At 54.2% G+C, this 22,768-nt stretch overlaps 10 protein-coding genes across 10 annotated transcripts; 5 read left to right on the top strand and 5 right to left on the bottom strand.

Annotated features, from left to right (window-relative positions):
* Positions 1 to 1,768: 1,768 nt before the first annotated feature.
* PG998_009916 (Arabinanase/levansucrase/invertase) lies at positions 1,769 to 3,000 on the top strand (the record flags this gene model as incomplete). The annotated part of the gene is made up of 3 exons (XM_066876732.1): positions 1,769 to 2,169; positions 2,424 to 2,689; positions 2,762 to 3,000. The coding sequence occupies 3 exons, from the start codon at positions 1,769 to 1,771 to the stop codon at positions 2,998 to 3,000; spliced, it is 906 nt and encodes a 301-aa protein (XP_066728888.1).
* Positions 3,001 to 3,534: 534 nt separating this feature from the next.
* PG998_009915 (uncharacterized protein) lies at positions 3,535 to 4,699 on the bottom strand (the record flags this gene model as incomplete). Its single annotated transcript, XM_066876731.1, has 4 exons — positions 3,535 to 3,567; positions 3,624 to 3,803; positions 3,948 to 4,125; positions 4,230 to 4,699. The coding sequence occupies 4 exons, from the start codon at positions 4,697 to 4,699 to the stop codon at positions 3,535 to 3,537; spliced, it is 861 nt and encodes a 286-aa protein (XP_066728887.1).
* A 348-nt stretch (positions 4,700 to 5,047) lies between these two features.
* On the bottom strand, positions 5,048 to 5,962 carry PG998_009914 (uncharacterized protein; the record flags this gene model as incomplete). The annotated part of the gene is made up of 1 exon (XM_066876730.1): positions 5,048 to 5,962. The coding sequence occupies one exon, from the start codon at positions 5,960 to 5,962 to the stop codon at positions 5,048 to 5,050; it is 915 nt and encodes a 304-aa protein (XP_066728886.1).
* Positions 5,963 to 6,816: 854 nt separating this feature from the next.
* Positions 6,817 to 7,855, top strand: PG998_009913 (uncharacterized protein; the record flags this gene model as incomplete). Its single annotated transcript, XM_066876729.1, has 2 exons — positions 6,817 to 6,971; positions 7,045 to 7,855. The coding sequence occupies 2 exons, from the start codon at positions 6,817 to 6,819 to the stop codon at positions 7,853 to 7,855; spliced, it is 966 nt and encodes a 321-aa protein (XP_066728885.1).
* A 43-nt stretch (positions 7,856 to 7,898) lies between these two features.
* Positions 7,899 to 8,456, top strand: PG998_009912 (uncharacterized protein; the record flags this gene model as incomplete). Its single annotated transcript, XM_066876728.1, has 1 exon — positions 7,899 to 8,456. The coding sequence occupies one exon, from the start codon at positions 7,899 to 7,901 to the stop codon at positions 8,454 to 8,456; it is 558 nt and encodes a 185-aa protein (XP_066728884.1).
* Positions 8,457 to 9,148: 692 nt separating this feature from the next.
* Positions 9,149 to 11,122, top strand: PG998_009911 (uncharacterized protein; the record flags this gene model as incomplete). The annotated part of the gene is made up of 3 exons (XM_066876727.1): positions 9,149 to 9,287; positions 9,347 to 10,191; positions 10,247 to 11,122. The coding sequence occupies 3 exons, from the start codon at positions 9,149 to 9,151 to the stop codon at positions 11,120 to 11,122; spliced, it is 1,860 nt and encodes a 619-aa protein (XP_066728883.1).
* Positions 11,123 to 11,672: 550 nt separating this feature from the next.
* PG998_009910 (SPFH domain/band 7 family protein) lies at positions 11,673 to 12,755 on the bottom strand (the record flags this gene model as incomplete). The annotated part of the gene is made up of 1 exon (XM_066876726.1): positions 11,673 to 12,755. The coding sequence occupies one exon, from the start codon at positions 12,753 to 12,755 to the stop codon at positions 11,673 to 11,675; it is 1,083 nt and encodes a 360-aa protein (XP_066728882.1).
* Positions 12,756 to 15,440: 2,685 nt separating this feature from the next.
* PG998_009909 (uncharacterized protein) lies at positions 15,441 to 16,142 on the bottom strand (the record flags this gene model as incomplete). Its single annotated transcript, XM_066876725.1, has 1 exon — positions 15,441 to 16,142. One exon carries the CDS (start codon positions 16,140 to 16,142, stop codon positions 15,441 to 15,443), a length of 702 nt encoding a protein of 233 aa, XP_066728881.1.
* A 1,078-nt stretch (positions 16,143 to 17,220) lies between these two features.
* Positions 17,221 to 18,275, top strand: PG998_009908 (uncharacterized protein; the record flags this gene model as incomplete). Its single annotated transcript, XM_066876724.1, has 3 exons — positions 17,221 to 17,341; positions 17,395 to 17,786; positions 17,838 to 18,275. 3 exons carry the CDS (start codon positions 17,221 to 17,223, stop codon positions 18,273 to 18,275), a joined length of 951 nt encoding a protein of 316 aa, XP_066728880.1.
* A 3,342-nt stretch (positions 18,276 to 21,617) lies between these two features.
* Positions 21,618 to 22,385, bottom strand: PG998_009907 (uncharacterized protein; the record flags this gene model as incomplete). The annotated part of the gene is made up of 1 exon (XM_066876723.1): positions 21,618 to 22,385. The coding sequence occupies one exon, from the start codon at positions 22,383 to 22,385 to the stop codon at positions 21,618 to 21,620; it is 768 nt and encodes a 255-aa protein (XP_066728879.1).
* Between the last annotated feature and the right edge of the window lie 383 nt (positions 22,386 to 22,768).

The raw sequence follows: 22,768 nt of genomic DNA, 5'->3' as shown, positions 1-22,768 counted from the left end.
AAGACTGGCTGGAATGGGAATGAGGTTATTCACGCGACGATGATAATGCACCACAGGGCTTCTCAGCTAATCAGACAGTTCATTGCCGCCTATCCTATTACTACCTAGCTAAATATAAGCTAGCGCAAAAGATCAAGTACATCAAGAAGGCATTCGCAGATGCGTACGGGTCAACACAAAGCATCATAACCCTCGACGAGATCGAGACTATAACCTACTACTTACTTAGATAGCTACAACGAACCGTTGGTCAGTCAACCGGTCGGGTTCCAAGCTGATGGACTCCCTGCCACTCGTCATCGATGACAGCGCTGACCCTGGGCCCCACGCCTGCTTGCCAGTCTGCAGCGGAATCTGGGGAAAGTAGATAGCGGTCAAATACTATCCTAGTATCGTATCGTGGATCTGCATAGGCAACAAGCATTCAACCGCCCCTCGCGCTCGCTCGCTTGACTACTCACGACCGAAAACGCCTAACTCCCCAACCCGAGTAAGTTCGACCAAGTCACATGTGGAGGTTATGACTCTTTAAAGCAAGATAGCAGATGGATTGAGCACTTGTTCCGATCCCTATCGCGAGCACTAGTTTTGATGCTCACCCGCCCCTCCCCCCTCCCCCCCCTTCGAGATGGCTTGCAGGTGTAGTGTCATGTTGGGCCGGAACAAATTCCGGTGTGGGGGTAGTTCTTAGTTCTTACCAGTGGGAGGGATGGGTTGCTGACATGACATAACTATCTCCAATTTACTGCACTACCCGAATGACATCAGACTCACAAAATTCTCATCCAGTAGAAGGACGCCTTTCTCAGCCCTCGTGATTATGTGATGGAAAATGACCGACTCGGAAAGATCTACATATTTCGTCCCCCTTCTTTTCTTTCCGACACGATGCATATGCCGTGTAAACACGGGAAGCACTGCCAGCAAACCACACTCATTTGAGTTCCGGATTACAGCCGAGTCGCAGCTCGCATCCAGCTGCCTGCCTTTGCCTGCCCGTCTTCTTTCTCATCAAAGTCTCATCCGTACATATCTCGCCCGGGATGTGACAGCTAACAACCTCGGCACCGTATTCTCTCAAGCTCACGCGCTGGGCCCTTTGTAGCCCGCCCTGGTTGTGATTACTAGCCAGCTAGTGGGCAAAAGTTGGTAATAACGCTGATATGTTCTTCCAGAAGCTCCCCAGCCCTAATTGCGCTAGCATGTGTCCATGCATCCGGGGTGTCATGTGGATGTGAGGGATCTTCGGTCGATGGATGGGCCCGAGGTCGCAACGGAGGGTTCCTCCTATTGCTCGCAGTCTTACTGGCTGGTAGGCCGACAGGCTCGCTCTACATTCCGTACTATGAGAATGAAAGGGGGTTCCCCGGATAGCGACAACAATGCCGATCTTAGGTCGCAAGGCTAGCTGGGAAGGGGGGTCGGGGGCAACGTGGTTCCCACGAGACGGCCACACATCAGACTGCAAGGCACTACGTCTTTCGCCAAAGACGAGCGCCGTTGAGCCAACCGTTGCCGTCACTTGACAGCATGACAGGAAGGAGCAAAGTGACCGCCAAGGTATCTCGGTATCTCTTTCTCACCTGCGTCAGTCGCCCGTGTTGGGGTTCGCGGCAGTTGTGGCCCGACGGGAACGTCATGGACAAGGCCCAACGATGGCTTCCGTATATAAGCACTGCGGCGCGACCGCCGATGTGTATTGCAACTCCATGTCTCGAAGTAGTCATTCTTACACACCTCTTTTCAACGGAACACTATTACCGCGACGATGAAGAGCATATCACTAATCCTCCCCGGTGTCAGCCTGGCCGCCGTGATTCCCTCCTCCCACACTATCCGCGATAGCCCAGTACTCCTAGGCAGCAGGGCACCGACCCTGAGCCTCGCCAATGTGACTAGGGCAACGGCACGTGGTACAGATGATGGTTCTTCGCCTCTGAACCGACGCGCCGCCGCCGGTCCCTATGTTGGCGACTTCCCGGACCCTTCCATCATCGGCGACGGACAAGGGCTATGGTTTGCCTACGGCACCAGCGCCGGCGACCAAAACATCCCAGTCGTCGTGTCCAATGACGTGAATTCCTGGTCATCGCCTCAGGACTCGCTGCCCAACGTGGGCGCCTGGGTTGACTCAAACGTCCCCCGCCAAAGATATGGGCGCCTGATGTAGTGAGAGCTGTAAGCCGTATCTTACCTAGTGCTGTAGTACCAGAGAACATGGAGGTGATAGTTGCTGACCTTGTTGTAGGATAATCTCGACTACGTCATGTATTACACCGCGGTCCAAAAGGGGGGCAGGCACTGTATCGGCATCGCCACCTCGCGGAGCCCTACGGGACCCTTCTCGCCCCATGATTCCCCCTTGCCTGCAACGATGCCGGCGGCGGAATCATTGATGCTGCGGGCTTCGATGATGGGACCAGCCGCTGGATCGTCTGGAAGGTGGACGGCGGCGCCCTCGGCGGCGCGACCCACTGCATTGGCGGCGGCACGTCGGACGTCTACATCTCCACGGCCATCCAGATCACGCGGATGGAGCGCGACGCCATCACGCTCGCAGGGTCGCCCAAGACCATCTTCGACAACGACGGCGCCGGCGACGACGGAATTGTTGAGGCTCCCTCGCTGGCTCGGGCTGGGGACGGGTTCGTGCTGTTCTACTCGTCGCAGTGCTACGCGAGCGACAACTGTAAGTTCTACCTACCACACCAAAAAAAAACAGATTTGAGAGACGAAGTGTATGACTGACGGCGATACCCAGATGATATCAAGTACGCCTGGTCTAGCACCGTCGACGGTGACTACCAGCGCAAGGGCACGCTGCTCACCACGGCCATGACCAACAATGGCATATACGGGCCCGGCGGCCTGGACATCGATTGGAACGGCAGGACCGCGGTGTTTCACGGGCGGACGGTACCTAATGGAGGCGTGTTTGGTGAGAGGTTTCTCTTCACGGCGGAGCTCTCTGTCGGCGCGCAGGATGTCAAATTCCAGTGATAGTAGCCAGGACAACACACCACTCATGGTGACTATGTAACTTTAGTGAACGCATGTTACGAATCTTACGATCAAATAACTTACCAACCAACTATTTGTTCTTCGAGTGTAGTCGGACATGAAAACGACTGGCTTGGACCTCCTGCTCGGTGTTTGTGGGGGACCCCTCAGCTGAGTTTGTAGCAAATCGTTCTTGTGGTTTGTTGAATCATTCACGCAAATGATGCTTCTCTTGGGGAATATTTGCTTCGGAAAGGGGCTGACCCCGACATCATGAACTTCCCCAACCGTGACCTATTACTTGATGCATACTAACATAGACATTTCGATTCTGTGCTGTTGGCTACTTGATCAAATTCCAAAGGCATCGGTCTCCGGGTGTCAAGTTTCTCTTCTTCATCTACTGTTAGTGCGCACCGCTAGACTCGTGAAGACATGAGGTTTGCGACTGGAAAGAGGCGGCTTAAAACATAAGTTGGTTGCTAATTTCTATTGGTAATAAATTACCCATAAGCACCACTGGAGAATGAGTGACTACGCATACATGTCCGATTCTTCCATGACAATCTTGGCCGAGCCGTGACATAAGCCCTGGCTTTAGAAAGGCACACTCGCTGCCTCACGAAATTCTTCGAAGCCGGAATGCCAGTAGTGCCGGGAGCTGTGTGAAGTTCGAGTGTGCCTCGATCCGGTCTTTGTTGCCGTCCGCCTCCCGTGAAGGCCGGCTCCTCAATCGCGTCCATGACCAAGCCCTCACGGAAGAACGTCGTGAACAACTCGTGGATAGGGCGATGGAAGTACACCTATTGCCCTCATGGTCCTTTGTCAGTATCGTGGATACTTACCATTTACCACACACGACACCGGCTAAACAAGGAGAGGGGAGGGGAGGCCGACTCTTGCTAAATCAAGGCCAAGGATCAGAGGCAACACAGGACAGAACCTACCTGAAGCGCCGGCTGACCCCACTGCGCCACACCACGGCTGGGCGGTACGTCGAGATACTCACGGATGACCTTGGCGCGAGTGATCTCAGGCTTGTCTCGGTATTTCCAATCATTGAGCTCGATGGAGCGCGTGTAGCCCGAGGTGAAGAAGACGGGATGAAGCACCGTTGCGACGAAGCTATTGTGGATGGGAGAGGGAAAGTCCCTCTCGTCTCCGGTTATCATCACGCGAAATATACACACAAGAAGAAACCTCAGATGAAAAAGAACGATTCGACTTACACCCCATCCGGTTTCAGCAGCTTAGGTAGCGCTTTGGCCAAGGGGTTTATGTCGGCGATGTCCATGATGGCCATGTTGAGCAGGATGACGTCAAAGCCGCCTGGATTGCTCTTCAGCAACTCGTCGAAAGCAGCGGCGTCAGTGACGTCGACCTGACGATACGACGTCTTTGCGGCAGCCACCTCGTCGGTTTGGCGCCTCTCCGCGTGCTTCAGCATCTCGGCGCTGCCGTCCGTCGCCAGTACCGACCCGACGCCCCCGCCTTCGACGGAAGCGAGCCAGCGGGCGGCGAGGCCGTTGCCCGTAGCGAACTCGAGGGCTTTGCTATCGGGGCGGTTACGGGGGATGAGCCGCTCGAGCGTCGGACGCTGCAGCGCTTTCCAGTACTTGTTACCTTCCTGGCCGATGGTGGCGTCCCAATGGGCCGAGTTGGCTTCCCAGCTGGACAGTGATTCCTGGTTGAACTCCATATCTGTCAGAGGTGATGGGTTGCTTGATTCTTGATTTCAAATTGGAGAAAATGAGAGTTTGCGGAAAGAAAGTCAATGTTGACTATACAATTCTTGGCGATGCTATATAACATCATTCATCTTCAGGTAAAAAAGAGGCTAGCTCTCTGTATCTTGATGACTCCACATTCTAGACCGAATGAGTCACGCCGTGACGAGCATCTACGATTGGTCGGCTTCACGAACCGGCGTGACATATGCGGCCTCAATATTAGCAGCCATATTCCCCCCCTCGGTGCTTTCCTTCAAGTGACATGGCCCTCCAGAAATGCTGGAGCCGCTCCCGTCCTCAAATCGGCTCTTATTCCTCTATGACGGATTGAGCCACAGAGGGCCCAAGCGATGCACCCACACATCCGGCTCGGCCGGCGTGTGGGGGCAGCTGTCATGCTGCACCACGATGCCATGCTTGTCCATTGCGCTCTGCAGCCTTGACTGTAGTTCGTCACCGGCAACACTCCCAGACGGCGACGCGGACTCGTCTGGCGAGAGGCGTCCCCACATGACCCGGAACCGTGCGACAGCGTGCCTTTCCTGCGGCGACTGCTGCTGCTGATCGTCATCGTCACCATCAGCGGGTCTTACTCTGACGACAGGTCGCACGTGGATGCACATGCACGTAAGCTCGAGCAGCTCGGGCAAGGTGGCCGGCCGGTCGAGGTTGGCCGGCCAACCCCCGTCGCCGATGTCGCCGAACTTGGTGTGCTCGGGGAGGTCGCCCCGCACAAGGCGCCCGCAGTGCGTCATGACGAGGCCGAGGCCGCGGCGCGGTGGCTGCTGCAGCAGCATGCGCCGCCAGGTCGCGTCCGGCCGGACGTAGGCGTCGAGGCGGCGGTGGACCCAGGGCATGGTGGGGAATAGGCGATCGTCGTTCATGCCCCGGGCGCTGGGATCCGTCGTGCGGACGAAGGGGAGTCGCTGGTCCGGCGGCCACGTCGTGCAGTGCTCGAACCACTCGGGGAAGTGCCGTGCCAGCAGCGGGTTCGGCCTTGGTGGGTTGGAGCTGGCTCCGTCTTTGCTGTCGTGGTTGTCGTTACTGGTGGGTTCCGGAAGTAAAAACAGATGATGTTGGATCGAGGGCATTTCGGTGATGCATCGGTGCCATTGGTGGCAGACGCGCTGGGCGTTCACCAGGATAGCCTTCTGGTCGAGGTGTAGAATAATCGCTTCCAGAAGCTCTGGGATTCTCAGAAGAACCCGGTGTTGAACTGTTCCATTGGTCATTATCGGTTAAGTTTAGTTTTCGATTTATCTGAATAGCCTTATGCCAGTATAGCAAAGGAAGATGGGCTCCCTGCCATGAATGGAAGAGGCAGCAGACATCTTTTTATACGTGCTAGCGCTCTTGCTGCGACTTGATGTGTCCAGTAGCATCATTGTAGTGAATAGCAAGAAAATCCGTGGTGATCTGGAGCACATTAGTCATTTCCGTACCACTCTAGTTTCGATAATGGCCATCAGGTCGTCATCTTTCGAGGTGGAACATGTGTACTGCTTAAGAGAAATAGCCTTGGCAGATGAACGCATATATAAAACCTCATGATAGCGGCCGTTCTGCGGGTTATATTCGACGGCATACATCGAGTAACCAGAGCTTCAGAGTAACAGAAATGCTATGGCTACAAGGGGCTTGTAATATAAGATCCTACCCACAGCGGGGAGTGCCCCTGTTAGCTACGATCGTTTTAGAACAAGACGACTGGACGACTGGTTATTGACCAATCGGCGCCAGGCTTGGTATAGGGACCAGATCCGCAACAAGCTGTCAGCTGTGTCCCTTGCGCGCCCCGTGGGTTGGACTTGGGTATGGATGGACTTGGGTAGGATTGCGGGCTGAGCGAACGAATGCATCTCAAACTCCGATCCCCAATAATTTGTCAAATCACTAATCGCATAAATCACCAACCCCCATTCATCCACTCGTCGCTCTTTTTTTCCACTCTTAGTCAAGCAAGCATTGATTTGTCTAGTAGCGGGGGATTCATACCACAGTCTGGGAAGGACTCATGTCGTCAGCAGCTCGCTTTGCGCGTCGCCTCTCGTCGAGCATGCCCCAAGCCACTTGAGCATCGTCGACAATGGCTGCACCTATCAAGCAGATCCGCTGGGCCAGGCCCCGTGTCGATTGGACCAACGAGGTCCGTGAGATCATCACGGAGCTCTACCAGAAGCAAGGTCGGCCCCTGAAAGAAGTCGCGAAGATCATGCAAGCCGAACATGGCTTCAACGCGACGTAAGCCTGAACCCCCTAACTTGGTTCGAGCCGACCAACGTAAGGAGGGCTTTCCGCTAACGGTGGACGATAGGGAAACCATGTATAAGAAAAGGATCAAGCGGTGGGGCCTTAGGAAGAACCTGCGACACAGCGATGCGACTACTGCTTCCCGAGGCGAGGCAGCTGCAGATGAAGCAGATAGCGGACGGCGCGATGTTGAAATTCGCGCACGTCGGCCGCATTGCGTACGGGCTCAAGCCCCTGCTACAGACTGCCAAAAGACGCAAAGGGGTCAAGCTGACAAGGTTCTTGAATTATCACATCCTTCACACCTGCAGAATGGAATGGTGCCACCCACCGGCATACGTCTTCAGGCCACGGTCGGACCGTCCACGCTCAAGGCACCGGACGTGGTACGACTACCAGAGGAGACCATGCACATGCTAAGGGAGTACGTCGCTAGAGGAGTCCAGACCGGTGCTTGGAAAATCCAGGAGGAGTGGCTGCAGGACGAAGAGCGGCGATTCGACGGCGCGGGGTCTCGAGCCAAGGTTGGCAACTGGGCAGGACTGGCAGAGGCAGGCATCCAGCTCCTCAATCAACATCGAACCAAAGCAGCGTTCCGCGCCTTCCACGTCCTTTTCAGCAAGTACCGGTTGTTGCTGCGCGACCGGCGCCTCTTTGCCAATCTTTTCCCGTTGACCCTCACGGTCATCGTGAACCTTACCTACCATCATCCCGAACTCGGCAAGGCGCTGGCAAGGCACATTCACCAGTTATGTGTCATCATCCAGCCCCTTGCATTTCCCGCTGCACGACCGTCTGATGAAGCAGCTTTGTCTGATGGATTCCGAAACCTCGTGCTTGGCGGCGAGACACCTGAGCGACTTCTACATGGATGAGCTGGAGAGTTACTCCGGTCCCAGCCAATCCATTATCACCAACATGGGCAGCATGGCTCCGTGCCTTGCCTTTCACGACGTGGGAAACCCGCAAATCTTCATCGACAGGGCTGAGCATCTCCTCGCCCGCCTCAAGTCGCGCGGGGAAGACCACAGTTACGCCGCCCGATACGTCAAGGGTATTTTTGCCTGGCTGCACTTCCACACGGGCGAAGTGGACAGGGCCTGGAAGTTGACCGCCGAGTTTCTATCTCGGCCCTTCACGGTTGAGGAGACCGAGGCCGCCACCCGCAGCGGAGATCGAATGCGGTACGAGGCCACCTGCTACCATCTTCGCGTCCACATCGCAGTCCTTGCCGGCGACCGGGAGGAGTGTCTCCGACTGGTTCCGCTAGCCGTCCGCCATTTCGTCGACAGTTTCGGCTGGACCAGCATCTTGACGGTGCTGTCTCACGTGGAAATGACGCGCCAAATGAAAGAGATTCACGGCGAGGAGGCGGTTGCCCAGCAGATGCTAGATGATATGCAAGCTGGTATCGAGGCATACTGCCACGCTGAGATGCGCGAAGATGACATCGGAAATGACCAGGGCGTGCCTTGAATGGCCAGTCCTTTGCGATAGTGCAACCCGGTTTTCTGGGGAAAGATTCTAGTTTCGCAACAAACCGTTTTTTGTTTCGAAGGAGATTGGCCACACATGAGGTTTGCCAGTTCCCCACACGGCTCAGCGGGGCACATGGATGAGCCAAGTCCAGGAGAATTCGAGCCGCGCAGAGACAACTGGTTTCGAGCTCCATAATCGTTTGGCATTGGCAGACTCACCACTGTACGGCGTAGTACGAGAAGCTCGAGATTCGACATCACCATACCCTGTTACGCTGATCGACAGGCCCAGGAGCTGACCATGCTTGCATGCTTGTGGGATAGCTGGGTGGTCTAGTTGTTCGACAAAGGAAAAGACGGATGATGTAAAGCCAATGCATTAAGCTCTGTAGTGGCTGTTCTAAGTTCATGCAGTTATGTTTCATCTGTAACAATAAAATATCAACCTGTCTTACCTACTGCTGGCAGCTTCGCATGGAGCGCCTTGCAACTTGTAAGCGTAGCCATCCATTGAAATGTCGCGGGGTCGGTCGGAGTTTCCCGCAACTTCAATGGTAAGCGCGGCCCACACCAGCCCCACTCACGAACGATAGAGCCTTATCGACAAAAAAAGTTCAGAACTTGACGGCCGAATCAACAGGCAATTGGATTCCATCCACGCAGATTGCAGCACATTCAGCCGACCTCAGAATGGCACCCGACGCAAAGACAACAACCAAAAAGGACGTCAGAGCCTGGGATGCTCTGACGCCGCCCCTAGCAGAATGGATTCTCGAATATGTGTCAAGTAGTGGCTTTTCGCGAATGACTCCCGTTCAGGCGGCTGTCCGTGAGTGTTGCCCTCCACTGTCGCCAATCAAAGAGGATCGCTAACCTTGGATGCGCCAGTACCGTTGTTTTTGACCAACAAGGACGTCGTCGTCGAAGCCGTCACAGGTTCTGGGAAAACGCTAGCCTTCTTGATCCCGTTGATACAAAGATTGCTTAATATCGAAGAGCCCACGAAGCGCCATCATGTCGCCGCCATCATCGTCACCCCGACCCGCGAGTTGGCGAGCCAGATTAACAAGGTCCTTCTCGACATGCTAGCCTTCCACACCACCTCCGCCGAGCTCCTTCCCTTTCTCTCGGACGACTTTGAGAAGAGGCCCACCACCACGACACCTTTCATTCTGCCCCAGCTCGTCGTGGGAGGCACCACCACGCCCGCCCAAGATCTGTCCCACTTTCTCCGCCACAGCCCGAACATACTAGTTGCGACTCCTGGTCGTCTGGTCGAACTCCTCTCGAGCCCCCACGTTCATTGCCCCCAATCTTCCTTCGAATGCCTCGTGCTCGACGAGGGCGATCGCCTGCTCGATTTGGGGTTCAAGCCCGATATCCAAAAAATATTGGGCAGACTGCCTAAGCAAAGGAGAACCGGCTTGTTCAGTGCTAGCATTAGCGAAGCCGTTTCGGAGATCATCCGTGTGGGACTGCGCAACCCCGTGCGCGTGTCCGTCACGGTGAAGAGCCTGAAGACCGGCGGCATTATCGAAGACAGGCGAACACCGGCGTCCCTACAGATGACGTACCTGGTCACACCCGCCAGTCGCAAACTACCTGCGCTTGTCCAGATCCTGGACAAATTGGAGCAAAGGCCGCAGAAGACTATCATTTTCCTGTCGACATGCGCCGCGGTTGACTACTTCCAGCATGTGCTGCCACCATTACTCCCCGAGGGCTACCAACTCGTACCTTTACATGGCAAACATCAACCACAGGTGCGCGCGCGGAAATTTCGACAAGTTCCAGACCTCCTCTCAGCCCATCATTCTTCTTACCACAGATGTTGCGGCACGAGGTATCGATATCCCCCAAGTCGATCTTAGCGTACAGTTGGACCCCCCGTCGGATGTCAAGGTCTTCATCCATCGAGCTGGTCGTGCAGGTCGTGCTGGAAGACGAGGTCTGGCCGTTGTGTTCCTCCACCCCGGAAAAGAGGAGGACTACGTACAGTTCCTGGACATTCGAAAGACGCCGATTACGCCCCTATTGCACCCGGAAATATCTGTCAGTGATGCAGAAGCTTCAGCAGTCACGGAGAAGATAAGGACTCTGGTGAAGGGGGACCGGGCGCTCCACGAAAAGGCACAGCGCGCATTCCCCTCTTTCGTCCGTAGCTACGGCAAGCACTCCGCCAGCTCCATCTTCCGCATCGAGGATCTAGACTGGACGCAGCTGGGCCGCGGGTGGGGCCTGCTGGGGCTGCCCAAGATGCCCGAGCTCAAGTCGTTCACGGGCGACAAGAAGCTCGGCGTCGCGATGGATTGGGACGCGTACGAGTACAAGGACAAGACACGCGAGAAGGCGCGGCGGGCGGCGCTAGAGGCCGAGGACGACGGTGCCGCTGCCGAGAAGGCCGAGGCATTCAAGGAGAAGCGCAAGCGCAACGCCGAGGCCTGGAGCGGCAAGCATGAGCAGGAAGGGGTCCGGACCGAGCGCCGCGAGAAGCGCCGTAAGAAGAAGGATGCTGAGACCTGGAGCCATATGACGGAAGAGGAAAAGCTCAAGCAGCGCGAGCTAAACGAGTTGCTCGCTGAAGTGCGACGCCAAACTCAGGCCACAGTCGCGGCAGAGGCTGCGGCAGCGAAGGCCGCAGCTGCTGCTAGTAGCGATGAATAATTCAAGGGGGTGCAAATAAGGAGTCGTATTTTTATGTCGTCAAATGCACGGTTATATAGATGACGGAGCATAATATCCCAGAGACATGTGGGAAGTCCAAGACAATTTTGGTCTCGTGAGCGAGGCGTCGTATGTTATATTCATGTTTGCCCGTTTGCCCACCCCAACTAATTCCTTGCCAGTTCAATCGTAGAATAGCATCGGCGTAACACTAGTTGTTCACAGCTATACGCAGTCAAATCCCTGACCAGTTGACACAGTATAGATAACAACCCATAACCAATTCGATTACTCCAGAACGGAATCACCGGTTTTCAGGCTCACTCTAACAACCAATTATGCAGATTACAGTTTCATCATGAGAATATTTAGACTAGTAACATTTGCGGAACTATGTACGTGAAAGTAAAAAACAGTTAAACGATTGGGTATCCTTAGGTCCGTCCATCCGCCTCGAGCCGTCATCATCAGTCAATCCATCCATTCGTCCTTCACCAAAGGTATTTGTTCGGAAATTCGTTTTCCCTCCATCACATCGTGTGTGCAAAATCTAGATGTTCTCCACAACCCGTGCACCCATCGCTTGCTGGAAACCATTATCCCCGGTGCCGCTGAATGGGTTCTCGCCGGTGGACGATTCGCCATAGTCCTGGTGACCCTCGCCGCTGGCGAGGGCGGCGTTTAGGGCGTTGCTCGGGATGTTCTGGGAGGCACCCGGTAGGAAAATGACCTTGGAGTTGGCACTCTTGGCCATGGCTTGCATGGCCTCGAGGTATCGGATCTGCATGGCTGGGGCGCTGGACAGGATGTCGGCGGCCTGGCGCATGAGCTTGGCCGACTCGACCTCGGCCTTGGCGGCGATGATCTTGGACTCGCCGATGCGCTTACTCTGGGCGGCCATGGAGAGGGATTCTTGTAGTTCTTGAGAGAAAATGATGTCTTTGATCAACATGCTCTCGACCTGCACGCCCCAGCCGCCGGCGACATCCTCGATGATCTCACTAATGCTCTGGGCGATCTCCTCGCGGCGCTCGATAACATCTTGCAGAATCCTAGCGCCGACAACATGGCGTAGCGTCGTCTGGGTTCGCTCTATAAGGGCCTGCTTGACGTTGGCGATACCGAAAGCTGCCTTGTGCGGGGAGATGATGTGGTAGTAAATGACCGAGGTCAGGTGAACCGTCACGTTGTCCTTGGTCATGCAGGTCTGGCGCGGCACCTCGACGATCTGGATCTTGACGTCGACCTGCAGCAGACGTTCCGAGAGGGGGTTGATCTTGGTGAGACCAGGGTCGACGGCCTTGTAGAACTTGCCGAACTTGGTGACCAGACCGACGTTACCCTGGTGGACCTGCTTGTAGGGGTTGGGGCAGCAGATGCAGCACGGGATGGCGCCCAGGGTGCCCACGCAGGCGCCAAAGGCGTTGACCATGGATCCATACCAGCCCTCGGGGTTAGCGTCGTCGCCGACAATGGAGGCATAGCTGGCCTGTAGGTCGCGTGGTCGCGGGGGCTCCACGGCGACGGCAGTGGTCATGTTCTGATGAGGTCGGAAGCCCTCGGTTGCTGGCGCGGAGCTGGTGCCAGCTCCGTTCGTGGCGTGGCTCTTCGCAGTGGTGGGTTGGTGGTCCATTGTGGATGTAGTTGCTGTAGTGTCACTCATCAATGTTGTTTCGCAGGTATAAACGTAGGTCGATTAGTCAAAAAGAATCAACAATAGTGTAGGGGTCTGTCGAAATGGAATTTGCAAAGATTAATCCTTGATCATTAATATGAAAAATGTTCAGCTGTTTATGGCGGGCTTCGGGTGTTTTATGTACTGCAGCAGTCAGTCGGGCTGACTTGGAGAACTTGGAGAACAGAAGCTACAGTGGACCTGGAGTGGTAGAGTGGGACCATGAACGGAAGGTACAAGCATGTATTGCGGGGAAACAGCAGGGGGCTGTGTTTAGACCAGCAAGAGCCACATGCATCAGATGTTTGTGCCTACCAAGCTGCCCTGCTGCCTGCCAAAGCCAAAGTGCCTAAGTGCCTGATCTGTCACGGATTGAGAGCTGGCCGAGAGCTGGCCCGTCTCTAGTAGCGGGATGATGCAGCTGAACGGATTTGATAATCCCGCTGTGTAACACGCAAAGCACTATGTATTAACCTCTACTCATCCAAAGCCTTTCGGCCTGTTGACCTGGCGTATCCTGGGCAATCGAACCAAGTGGGACGTTGTCAGCCTAATGGGGAGGCTTGGCTCATCGCAGTCCGTAAATGGAGATTCCCTCCTCGTCCTTTCCCGAGCAATACGGCGCAGAATACGGCAGACAGGAAATGACGAGAGGCGCTATCGGGAATGTCGTTGTCATGGATATTGGCTTGGGGTTGACAGTTGCATAGCCAACGACCAACATTCCCAACCAATGAGCTTTATCAAAGAAGCTGCACCCACAGGGCTTAGTTCTGTATCTGGCATGCCTGTGAAAGCTTGGCACTAAACATTTCACTCAGGTTTCTGCTCGGATCACCACTACGGCTCAATCGGCAAGCTTCCAAGGGTCTAATTGGAGTCGGCTGACTGCAATTCTCCTAGCCGAGACTTAATATTGTTTTATTTGTCAATTGCAGCTAGCACTGCTACATCATCTCCGCGCCCGACCGTTCTGCAGTATGGAATGAGCTGATCGGGTTTCGCGAATAACAGCCCGGGCTTTTCTGCAATGACGCCACCCAGACGTTGACCCCTGCCATACAAACAACGTCGTGCAACCATTCCAGATAAACGAAGTCATCAGATGACTCTATCTTGTGTATGAGCGAATATTCACAGCCCTGGCACCTACCGAGTCTGCCTGACAGTGGTCATGCACCAACGATGATATCCTGCTGCCTGGAAAGCTTCGAGAAGCCTTCCAATCTTGGTACTTGGTGGAGCTGAGCTGAGCTGGACTACTAGGCTCAGCCCCTACTGTCCTCGCCACTCTCAGAGGTCCATGGTCTATCTCTCCGGGAATAATGACAAACTTCACAGGCCGACGAAGGTGACAGACGAGGCAATTCGGCCATTCAAGGCGTGAGTGGGATTTCTTGAGGAATTGTGGCAGATAATGGATCTATTCACCATGCTCCGCCTCCTTCGGCACAATCCTACTTACTACACGTCCCACGCCGGCCTCTACTAGTGTTTAGTGCATCTTTAGAACCCTTCAGCCTTTCCACACCGTCGGGCGAGGTCCACCTCCGCCCTTTCAGGAAGAGGCGAAGGACGAAGAAGAACAAACTAGGCTATGTACGTCACGCCAGCTTAGATTCACCGACTCGGGAATCCAACAATACGGCTCTGCCCCGCCATGCCACCGCCGGCCCGCATTTTGGTGACTGGGTTCTTCTCACCTCCGCACTGCCCCGGCCCGTCAAATGGCGACACCGGAGGTTACAACTCGGCGTATTCATGTGTGTTGTTGGCAGCTGCTCCGTGAGTGAACGACGCTAGGTCGGCCGATCAATCTGCTTACTGTTGCAATAATGCATAGCCCACTGGACCATGGCATAATTCAGGCTGAGTAGCATCACTTTTAGAAAACTGACGTACCGGTGCAAAAGGTTACAACGACAGTTGCATTCTTGAGCAATTAAGGGAAGTTAAAGTTATGCAAGGTGCTAGGCCTGTGTTCTTTGCAAACGGTTTATTGATATTTTTATTTTTGCAGTCTATCTCTATCTCTCGCTGCAGCCCATCGAGCAGTGTGTCTGGAATATGCTTATCCTCAGATAAACCAATTCTACGATCCACAGAAATCACATTGAATTATGCTTCGACGTTGTCTCTCATCTAAGGGTCTCTGTCCTTGCCGAAGCGGCCAATGAGCGCATGATAGACAATCAAGACGCCGTGCGGGGGTTCGGAGATTTGCGAGCCAGGCCTTCAATTGTTATGTTTGCAGCACTCCAATTGATGGAAATATCATCATTGCTACGAGGACGATTACCGGTCCCTGTTCCGCGGGCCGCTTCAAGATAGGCGAATTGTCTTTTAACAAGTGTTAGGAGGGGGTTATACGTTATTATTGGGTGAATAGTGTGGTGCATTACCACAACCAACTCGTCTAACTCGAGCGAAAATACTTTGATGACTAACTGTATGTGTCGTCAGCCGTATGACTAGATGATGGAGTCGATGGGCGAACGACAAGCTGGCAAGATACGTATGTCATGAACCTTGAATCGTTCCTTCTATATCAAATATGGGGAGTGCTGCAAGATCGCACCCTGTTCCTCGGGTGAATAATGCGTTCCCCTTGTATGGTGGTCGTAATGTCGAATAAGGTTATGGCTAGAAAAGTGGCCGATCGTTGCGGAAATTCTTCTTTCTCGTTGCCGTTGTTGGTGTTGTTGCAGTTGGCGTTGGGATCCTCGTCTTTCTCTCTTGTCCATACATGCCAGCAGGGGCAGAGCAGGCACGAGAGGAGGGACGAGAGCAAGGAGAGATAGGCGCGGTGTAGGAGCGGACAGGTGGAGATGGATAAAAAGTTGGGGAAGAGTCGCGGAGCAGGAGGGGTTTGAAAGATCTGGGGGGTTTGATGGGGAGAAGCCCAGGAGAACCCGCCTGGCTACTTGACAGCTTTTCCCGGCAGACGGCGCAAACACCCGACGGACCTTGTTTCTCCCCGTTCTTGCCCTCTCGGTCTTGACGACGGCCGTCCTCTTCTTGGCCGTCATTGTGGCCGTTGTCGTCGTCGCCCTTGGCCCAGCCGCCCAGCCTCTTCACCGCCTTGAACAAACGATAACCGTACTGCCTGAATAGGCGAGCACCCTGGTGGAGAATCCGGAGTGCTAGTGCCAGTAGAACTAGATATCTGAACCAGCGGGCCCAGAATCCCGAAGTCGATGTGAAGGCCTTGATAAGCTCCAATTGAGATCCGACGCCTTGGCTGAGCAGCTCATGTCCTTTTGCCCACCAGTCGCTTGGTATCGATTCGGTTGACGTGGTTGAGTTGGAGGTTTTAGACCGAGTCGCAACGGTCGAATTCGACATCTTCTCTTCTTCTTCTCCTGCTCCAACCGAGGAGCAGGCCCGCAAGGGGGGAGGGAAGGGGGAGGGGTGTGTTTGGAAGTAGAGGGAAGAGTAGGAGTAGGAGGAGGAGGAAGAGGGAAGAGAGGGGAGGACAGCATGCTCGTCATGACCGTCGCCGCCGTAATGACCCCACTGCCTGTTCACCGCCGATCCCTTGGCCCACCTGGTTCCCAAAGTGCACGTCGCGAGGGTTACCACACGGGCCCAATCGCAGCCCCTGACGTCAGTTTTCGACTATTGATTCTTCGTATTCTCGTCAGTAATCCTTACCATCGTTGTCGTCTTCGTCGTTATCTTCTCCGGTCCTTGCTCCGGTCGAGTAGACCCGAAGAGAGGAAAAGGGGCAGGGGATGAAGGAGGGAGGTATTCCGTCGTCGCCCGACGACGTCAACAATTCCCAACGGTTCCGACCCCACACCCGGCCCCCGGAACTAGTCGTACAGGGGTGAAAGCGGAAGAGCCGCTCATCCCTCAGCAAAGACTTCACCCCTAAGAGAAACGACCGATCTCAAAATCTAGACACGGAACCACACGGCCCTCCTCCACGACATCTAATCGGATGTTCATTGCCCCTTCGCCTTTTCATAGATTTTCATCATTGGTCAAGTGAAGGGCGACCAAATTGGTTCAATCCCGCAACTATCACTTCTTCCTCATTAATCAGCTTTGGCAGACGGCGGGCTAATTATCTAAAGCTGAGGGCAACACTGTGAAGTTATCTCGCTTTTGGTCCCTACATAGATGCGCAAGTTAGCTCTCGACGGCTTGTTCCAGCCACCATTGACAGCCGAAGTTTAAGTTCTTCCAGTACTGGGTCTTCAGAGGAGGTAGCCTCAAACTTAGATAATCAAAGCTTCTCCGATGCAAGTGACGGACATATAAATGGTGCACCATGCTCCAAGCCATCATTTCTTACATGCTTCATAAAATCTCACCGCAGATCTCACCCACAGCGCTATGGCTTCAGACACGAAGTCTTCATTCAACGATGCTATGAGCATCGGTTCGGCAAGTACAAAAGTCGCTAATAGCGTCCACAATGACAAAACCTGGGAAGGTCAACTCCCCTGTGTTTGCCAACATCACCAAGGTTGTGACGGCCATAACCCTATGCGAAAGCCGATTCAGCAAAACCCCAGCACCCACGCAAAAAAGCCATGGTATTCGTCTGCCATTAAACCCATACTGCCTCGTAGGCACTTACACGACACAGCATCCGCCGATTATGAACCATCGGAGTCTGTGAAAGAAGAGATTGTCGAGTTGACGCCCCAGTTCGAAACCGGCAAGATCTCTCCTCTCTTTTCAGACCTACCTTATGATTCTGGCTCTATCACCACACTGCCTCCCATCCATGAAGCCATACCTTACCATCTAGCCTTCTACCATCTGGATTGGGCGCGCCGCAAAATGAAGGTCTGGGCCAGACGCGCCTTGATTCCGGAATTATCGTGTCACGGCACGTCCACCATCAAGTCTGTCACAGGCTGTGACGTGCCCTGTACCTGGTCTAGCGATATTTATTACTACAATGGCGACTTCCTACAAAAGCAAGAGCTGATGTATACCATGGATATGCATCGCATCGTTGCGTCCCCCACTGAGGTGCGTGTTTGTTCTCATCAGGCCGTGATTCTAGAGAATATTCAAATACAGGACAAAGATGGGCTCATTTCCGTGTCTACGAATATTCAATTCCCTCCGGGGCGATGGCAGGATGACAAGGGCGACTCTTGGAGCAGCGCGAAAGGTGGTAGCAAGAAGGACATCCACAGGTGCAGCAAGTGCCACAGCGACCTGGGCTACCACGTGGAGGTAGTAGACCGCGAAGTCCGCGTGCGCTTCACCTGTTGTAGAAACTTGGGTAATGCCACCACGCGATCCGAACCCAAATGGCAGACCCTCCTGACGGGAGAAGGGTTTTACGGCTTGCGCCATGCTGTGTTCGTTCGGCACGATCCAGGATACAGAAACGACAGGCCCTCCACCTACAGGCTATACAAGACGGTTTTGGAAACTGCCAAACATCTGGGCCGTCCAAATTTGTATCGGGACACCTACGAGACGGTGTGCGGGGATTTCTCAGTAGGTTAAACTGAAGGATTGAAACACAGGGGTGCCTGGAAAGAATTTAGCTCCGCACCTTAGGAGAATCTATCCCTAAAGCACACATCAATACACTGATAACTGCTATACAATTCTTGAAAGTGAATATGTTATAAAAGTTGTTTAGTAGTAAACTAAAAGTACTTGACCGTACGTCTTTCAGCATAGACGGACTGAACTTCCAGCAGTAGCATGGGAGGTAAATAGCACTCAAGGTATCGGTTTTACCTACATGGCCAATTATATGTTTCCCAGTTCAGGAAAAAGACATGTCCAAAGAAGCATTGGCACGCTTCGTCAGGCATTAGTTCGGGTTGACGAAACTGAACATTGATCACGGGTGTCGACCCAAAAGAACCGGGTCGCAGAGGTGCTTTGCGGTTTGCTATCCGAAGCATGTTTCCCAAACTTAAGACCCGAGGTTGACGTTCCGTGCGATTTGGTTGCTCAACGAGCGCAGAGCGGCCAAGAACAGAGCCAAATTTCATGGAGGGCAAGTCAGCAATGCTGACTTTGAGTCTCTCGGGCGGGCTGCGACTCCTGCTTTTACGAAGCCCAGTGGATACTGCGTCACCTATATCTGCCAACACTAGGACATCTTCGGCCTCCTCCTCTCATTCTTCTCTCTCCTTTGTCCGTCTTCCGAACAGTGTTCGCCCGCGGTAGTCAAAACGGCCGCGGCGGAGGTTTTACCCGGTCGGTGCGAAGAGATTGGCACAACAGATCCTCCCACTGCCAGTAGTCCACGATCCGGAAACCCCTCTGCTCCCAGCTCCGGCAAACCCCTGATAGTCCCATGATTGGCTGGTGTGTACGTTGGGGGCGCTGAAATGTCCGGGCTGGTGTTTTGTTTAGATTAGACAGATTATTCAGGGAGGTAAGAGGAAGAAGCTCCAATACTGCTTGTCTCAATTGCTCATATGCCTGGATCTTTGGCTATTCATGGGTATGTGAGATCTTTTTGGAGGGTAGATCTTCTTAAATGTGTGACATGAAGGATCTAAAACTAAAATGGTAAAGGGGTAAAAGGGGTAAAAGGGGTAAAAAGATATTAAGAATACATTATTGACAAGCCTGCGTAGTAACGATCAGAATGCCTCATAGATACAGCATAATAGCCTGCAGCTGTCAACTGTTCGGTATATCATTTATCCTTACCCAATCTACACCGAAAGCTGCAAAGTTGAATGTGTTCCCATCGGTTGTTGGAATCTCCATAGCTGTACTGTACCTGTACCATAAGGGCTACTTTGTTTCAAGATGCTAAATCTTCTATTTCCCTGGTGTGAGATAACCGTTATGGTCACTGGCTGCTGGTATACTGATAAGTAGACTAAGCAAGCCGACCACCTGCTGCGTGTAAGGTCTACTTTCCCAATAGAATATGGGAACTACCGCCATCGAAAGCGCTCTTTCCAGCACTTGCCAATCTACGATCGTGGCAGGAGCGATGCAATTGCACACAGAGTGTAGTATAATGGCGTGAAGCCAGAGTTCGGAGAAGTTCTTTTCCTCTCCTCCTTGCGCTCCCGATACGAACAACGACCGACCCCGACCCCGACCAAGAAGAAGAAGAAGAACAAGAACAAGAAGGACAAGAGGGACAAGAAGAAGAAGGAGGAGGAGAAGAAGAAAGAGAGAGAAAGAGAAAGAATGTCGGGCGTAAATTTCTTCTATGAACTTATGTCCGGCATTAACGTCGTCTTTAACCTGATCGAGATGGCGGTTAAGGCTATCTTCGCGTGGGTGGGCCGTGGCAAGGCCAAGCCCGGCCAGATCAAGTTGGGGGTTTTGGGCCTAAGGGCGAGAAGGGCGACCCTGGAGAGAGAGGAGCGCGTGGCCAGGATGGGCGAGACGGGCGAGACGGCGCGGCCGGTCCTCCGGGACACTGCGTCGACTGCTGCCGCAGCCGCAAGTACCAAGAGTTCTTCGGCTTGCCCCCGCTCCCCCCTTCCCCCCTCCCAAGACCGACCGCGACCGCGACCACGACCACGACGACTAGCTGGGTACCTACTCCGTCCCTTTTCGTCTATTGTAAGTAGTCATGCCTTCCTTTTTAGACGCTCCTTCCTAACGTGCTAGATTCCCTACACAGCTACCTGGCTGTCACTACTACCTCTGGCCTTAAGATTGCCCGGGTACCCAACATCTCCCAAGCTTCAATATTCTCTGTGGGAAGTACGGCATCTCCGTGTCAGTCTCTACCGATTGTGGCCCACCACCCTTTGTCCATTAACATTTGGGTCCCTCTGCCACCATGCCCCCCTCCCACCAGGCTTCGACGCTGGCGATGAGGACGAGCCTTTCCAACCTATCTCCAAAAGCCTAGAAGACGAAGGAGAAGGAGAGGAGAAGGAGAAGGAGAGAGGAAGAAGAAGAAGAAGAAACAAGATGGATGAGACAGGTGGGATTGGTGGTGGATCAACCCCCCCCAAACGAATTCTCGACCAGTCTCCTTTCGGTGCTTTCGATCCTTGACCCAGGTCCCTGCTGCAGGTGAATCAAATACACGCTTCTCCACCCAGCTTGCTTCATGAATAGATTCAAAGGCTAAAATCTCGATATCATCACTGTATGGGCTCACGGAAGAAACGGCGTGTGTAATTTTTGTCTAAAGACGGGTGAAATCGGTGCTATAACGAACACTGCCGCCCACTCCCCGCCGAGCCCCGGGTGCCCGAACTTCCCCGTTTCGAAGAACGCGAGAGCGAGGCCATTTCCCAGAACGTGGGCAGCGCGACGGCCGGGCGACACAGCTTCCGGCTCTTGGACCTGGCTCCTCCCCCTCTGATATTTGTCTGGCCTTTCGTCGAGCCCGAAGGCTCCCCTCCCCCCATAGTATCCGAAGACGAAGAGCGCATCCTGGCCTTCTCGGGCGGTGATGCCGTGGCTATTGCTATCCCCGTCATTGTCGTGTCGAAGAGCCCGGACTCGGGTCCTCCTGTCATCATCTCTTCCGCGGCGGACGAGGAGGGTAGCGGCGATGGCTGCCCCTCGCGAAACGACGTCAGTGCTTCCTTGTGCTTCCGGTGGCCCCGCTCGATGTTGGTGTCCAGCATGTGCGACCACTCCCGCTCGATCTGCCGCCGTGTCTGGGACTGGACTTCGGCCAACCTCCTCTCCCGGACCAGGTTACCGAGGCTACTCAGGATGCTGAACTCGACCTTGAGCTTGACAGAGTAGACGAACCTGTTGACGAAAAGGAGTTACAGGATTTAGCAAGCGATTTGAAATTATAGCGAAGCATAACGGGAGCGCTTCGTGGAGACCAATAGCAGCATCGATTCATGGTTGATAGGGGGACAAGAAGAGCGAAGGCCATCATGCAACTTACGCTTTGTAGCTGGTTTGGATCAAGTAGTTTCCCGACCACTCGAAGTATATGATGCTGACGTCGAGGCACAGGACCAACACGTGGACGAAGAAAAGGTGAATGAGCATGTAACGGATCTTGGCGCGGGCCCGCAGCTTGTCCTCGCTCCAGAAGCGATAGCACTTCCACAGGTAGAGGGACGAGAGGCACGACTCCTCGAGGAAGAATAGAACGACCTGGATCTTCTCGTAGATGCTGTAGGGCAGCAGGAAGCGGTGGGCGGCGGGTGAGGGTGCGTTGGAGGCGATGACGAGGACCCAGGCGGGCACGCTGGTAACGACGGCGACGGTGATGATCATGGCCAGCACGAGACGCAGCTGGAACACGGTCAGGTACATGAGGTGCAGGCGCGAGTACAACACGAAGGCCTGGCCCACCACCATGGGCATCCACCCCAGCAGGATCAGGAAGGCGACGAGGATGCGGTTGTTGGTCAGGCCCAGGTTGTTGAGGATGTTGGCCGTGGCCAGGACGGGGATGCCGGCCGTGGCGACGAGGAGGCTCCAGAAGTAGGACCCGCGCCGCCGCCGTTGGGTGTAGAAGATCATGAAGAAGAGCTCGATGCAGTTCCAGATGGCAATGGCTTCCAGCACCACCACCGGGATGCGCTGGTGTGGTGTCAGCAGGTTCGGGTTGATGCTGTTGCCGATGCCGACGTCGACATGGTTGATTCGAGGTAGCGGCCTGGTTGACACAGCAAGAGAGCCTGGCACTTCGGGTGCCATCTCGCTGCCCGAGGAGGCGGCTTTCGTCCTCCCAGTGTGTGATCTCAGGCCCTCTCATACACTGCTAGGAGACCTGAAGCCGCCTCAGCAGCGTGATCTTCATTTTTCGTTAGCACGGTGTGCGAGATAATCAGCATCATGCCGAGACTAGGAATTGGAAATCGGATGGGGGAACGGGTTGGCAATTAATGTGTGGCCTGGAACCGGCCTATTCGTCACGATTCATGATGGCTGTGAGCACTGCCAACGTATTAACCTAGACGGGGGAGGGGGTTGCGTGAGTCGGGATCTCCGCGGTCCACTAGAAGACAACAGACGAACGCCGGACTCGCTCCCCAGCGAGATATGCCCCCCAAGTCGAGTTAATGTGCCGGGGGTTACTA

This window comes from Apiospora kogelbergensis (assembly GCF_038363985.1).
Source record: "Apiospora kogelbergensis strain CBS 113332 chromosome Unknown utg000006l_segment0_segment0, whole genome shotgun sequence".
NCBI lineage: Eukaryota > Fungi > Ascomycota > Sordariomycetes > Amphisphaeriales > Apiosporaceae > Apiospora > Apiospora kogelbergensis.
The sequence above is the reverse complement of the archived record's forward strand: the minus strand, read 5'-3'. Positions and strand labels throughout refer to the sequence as shown.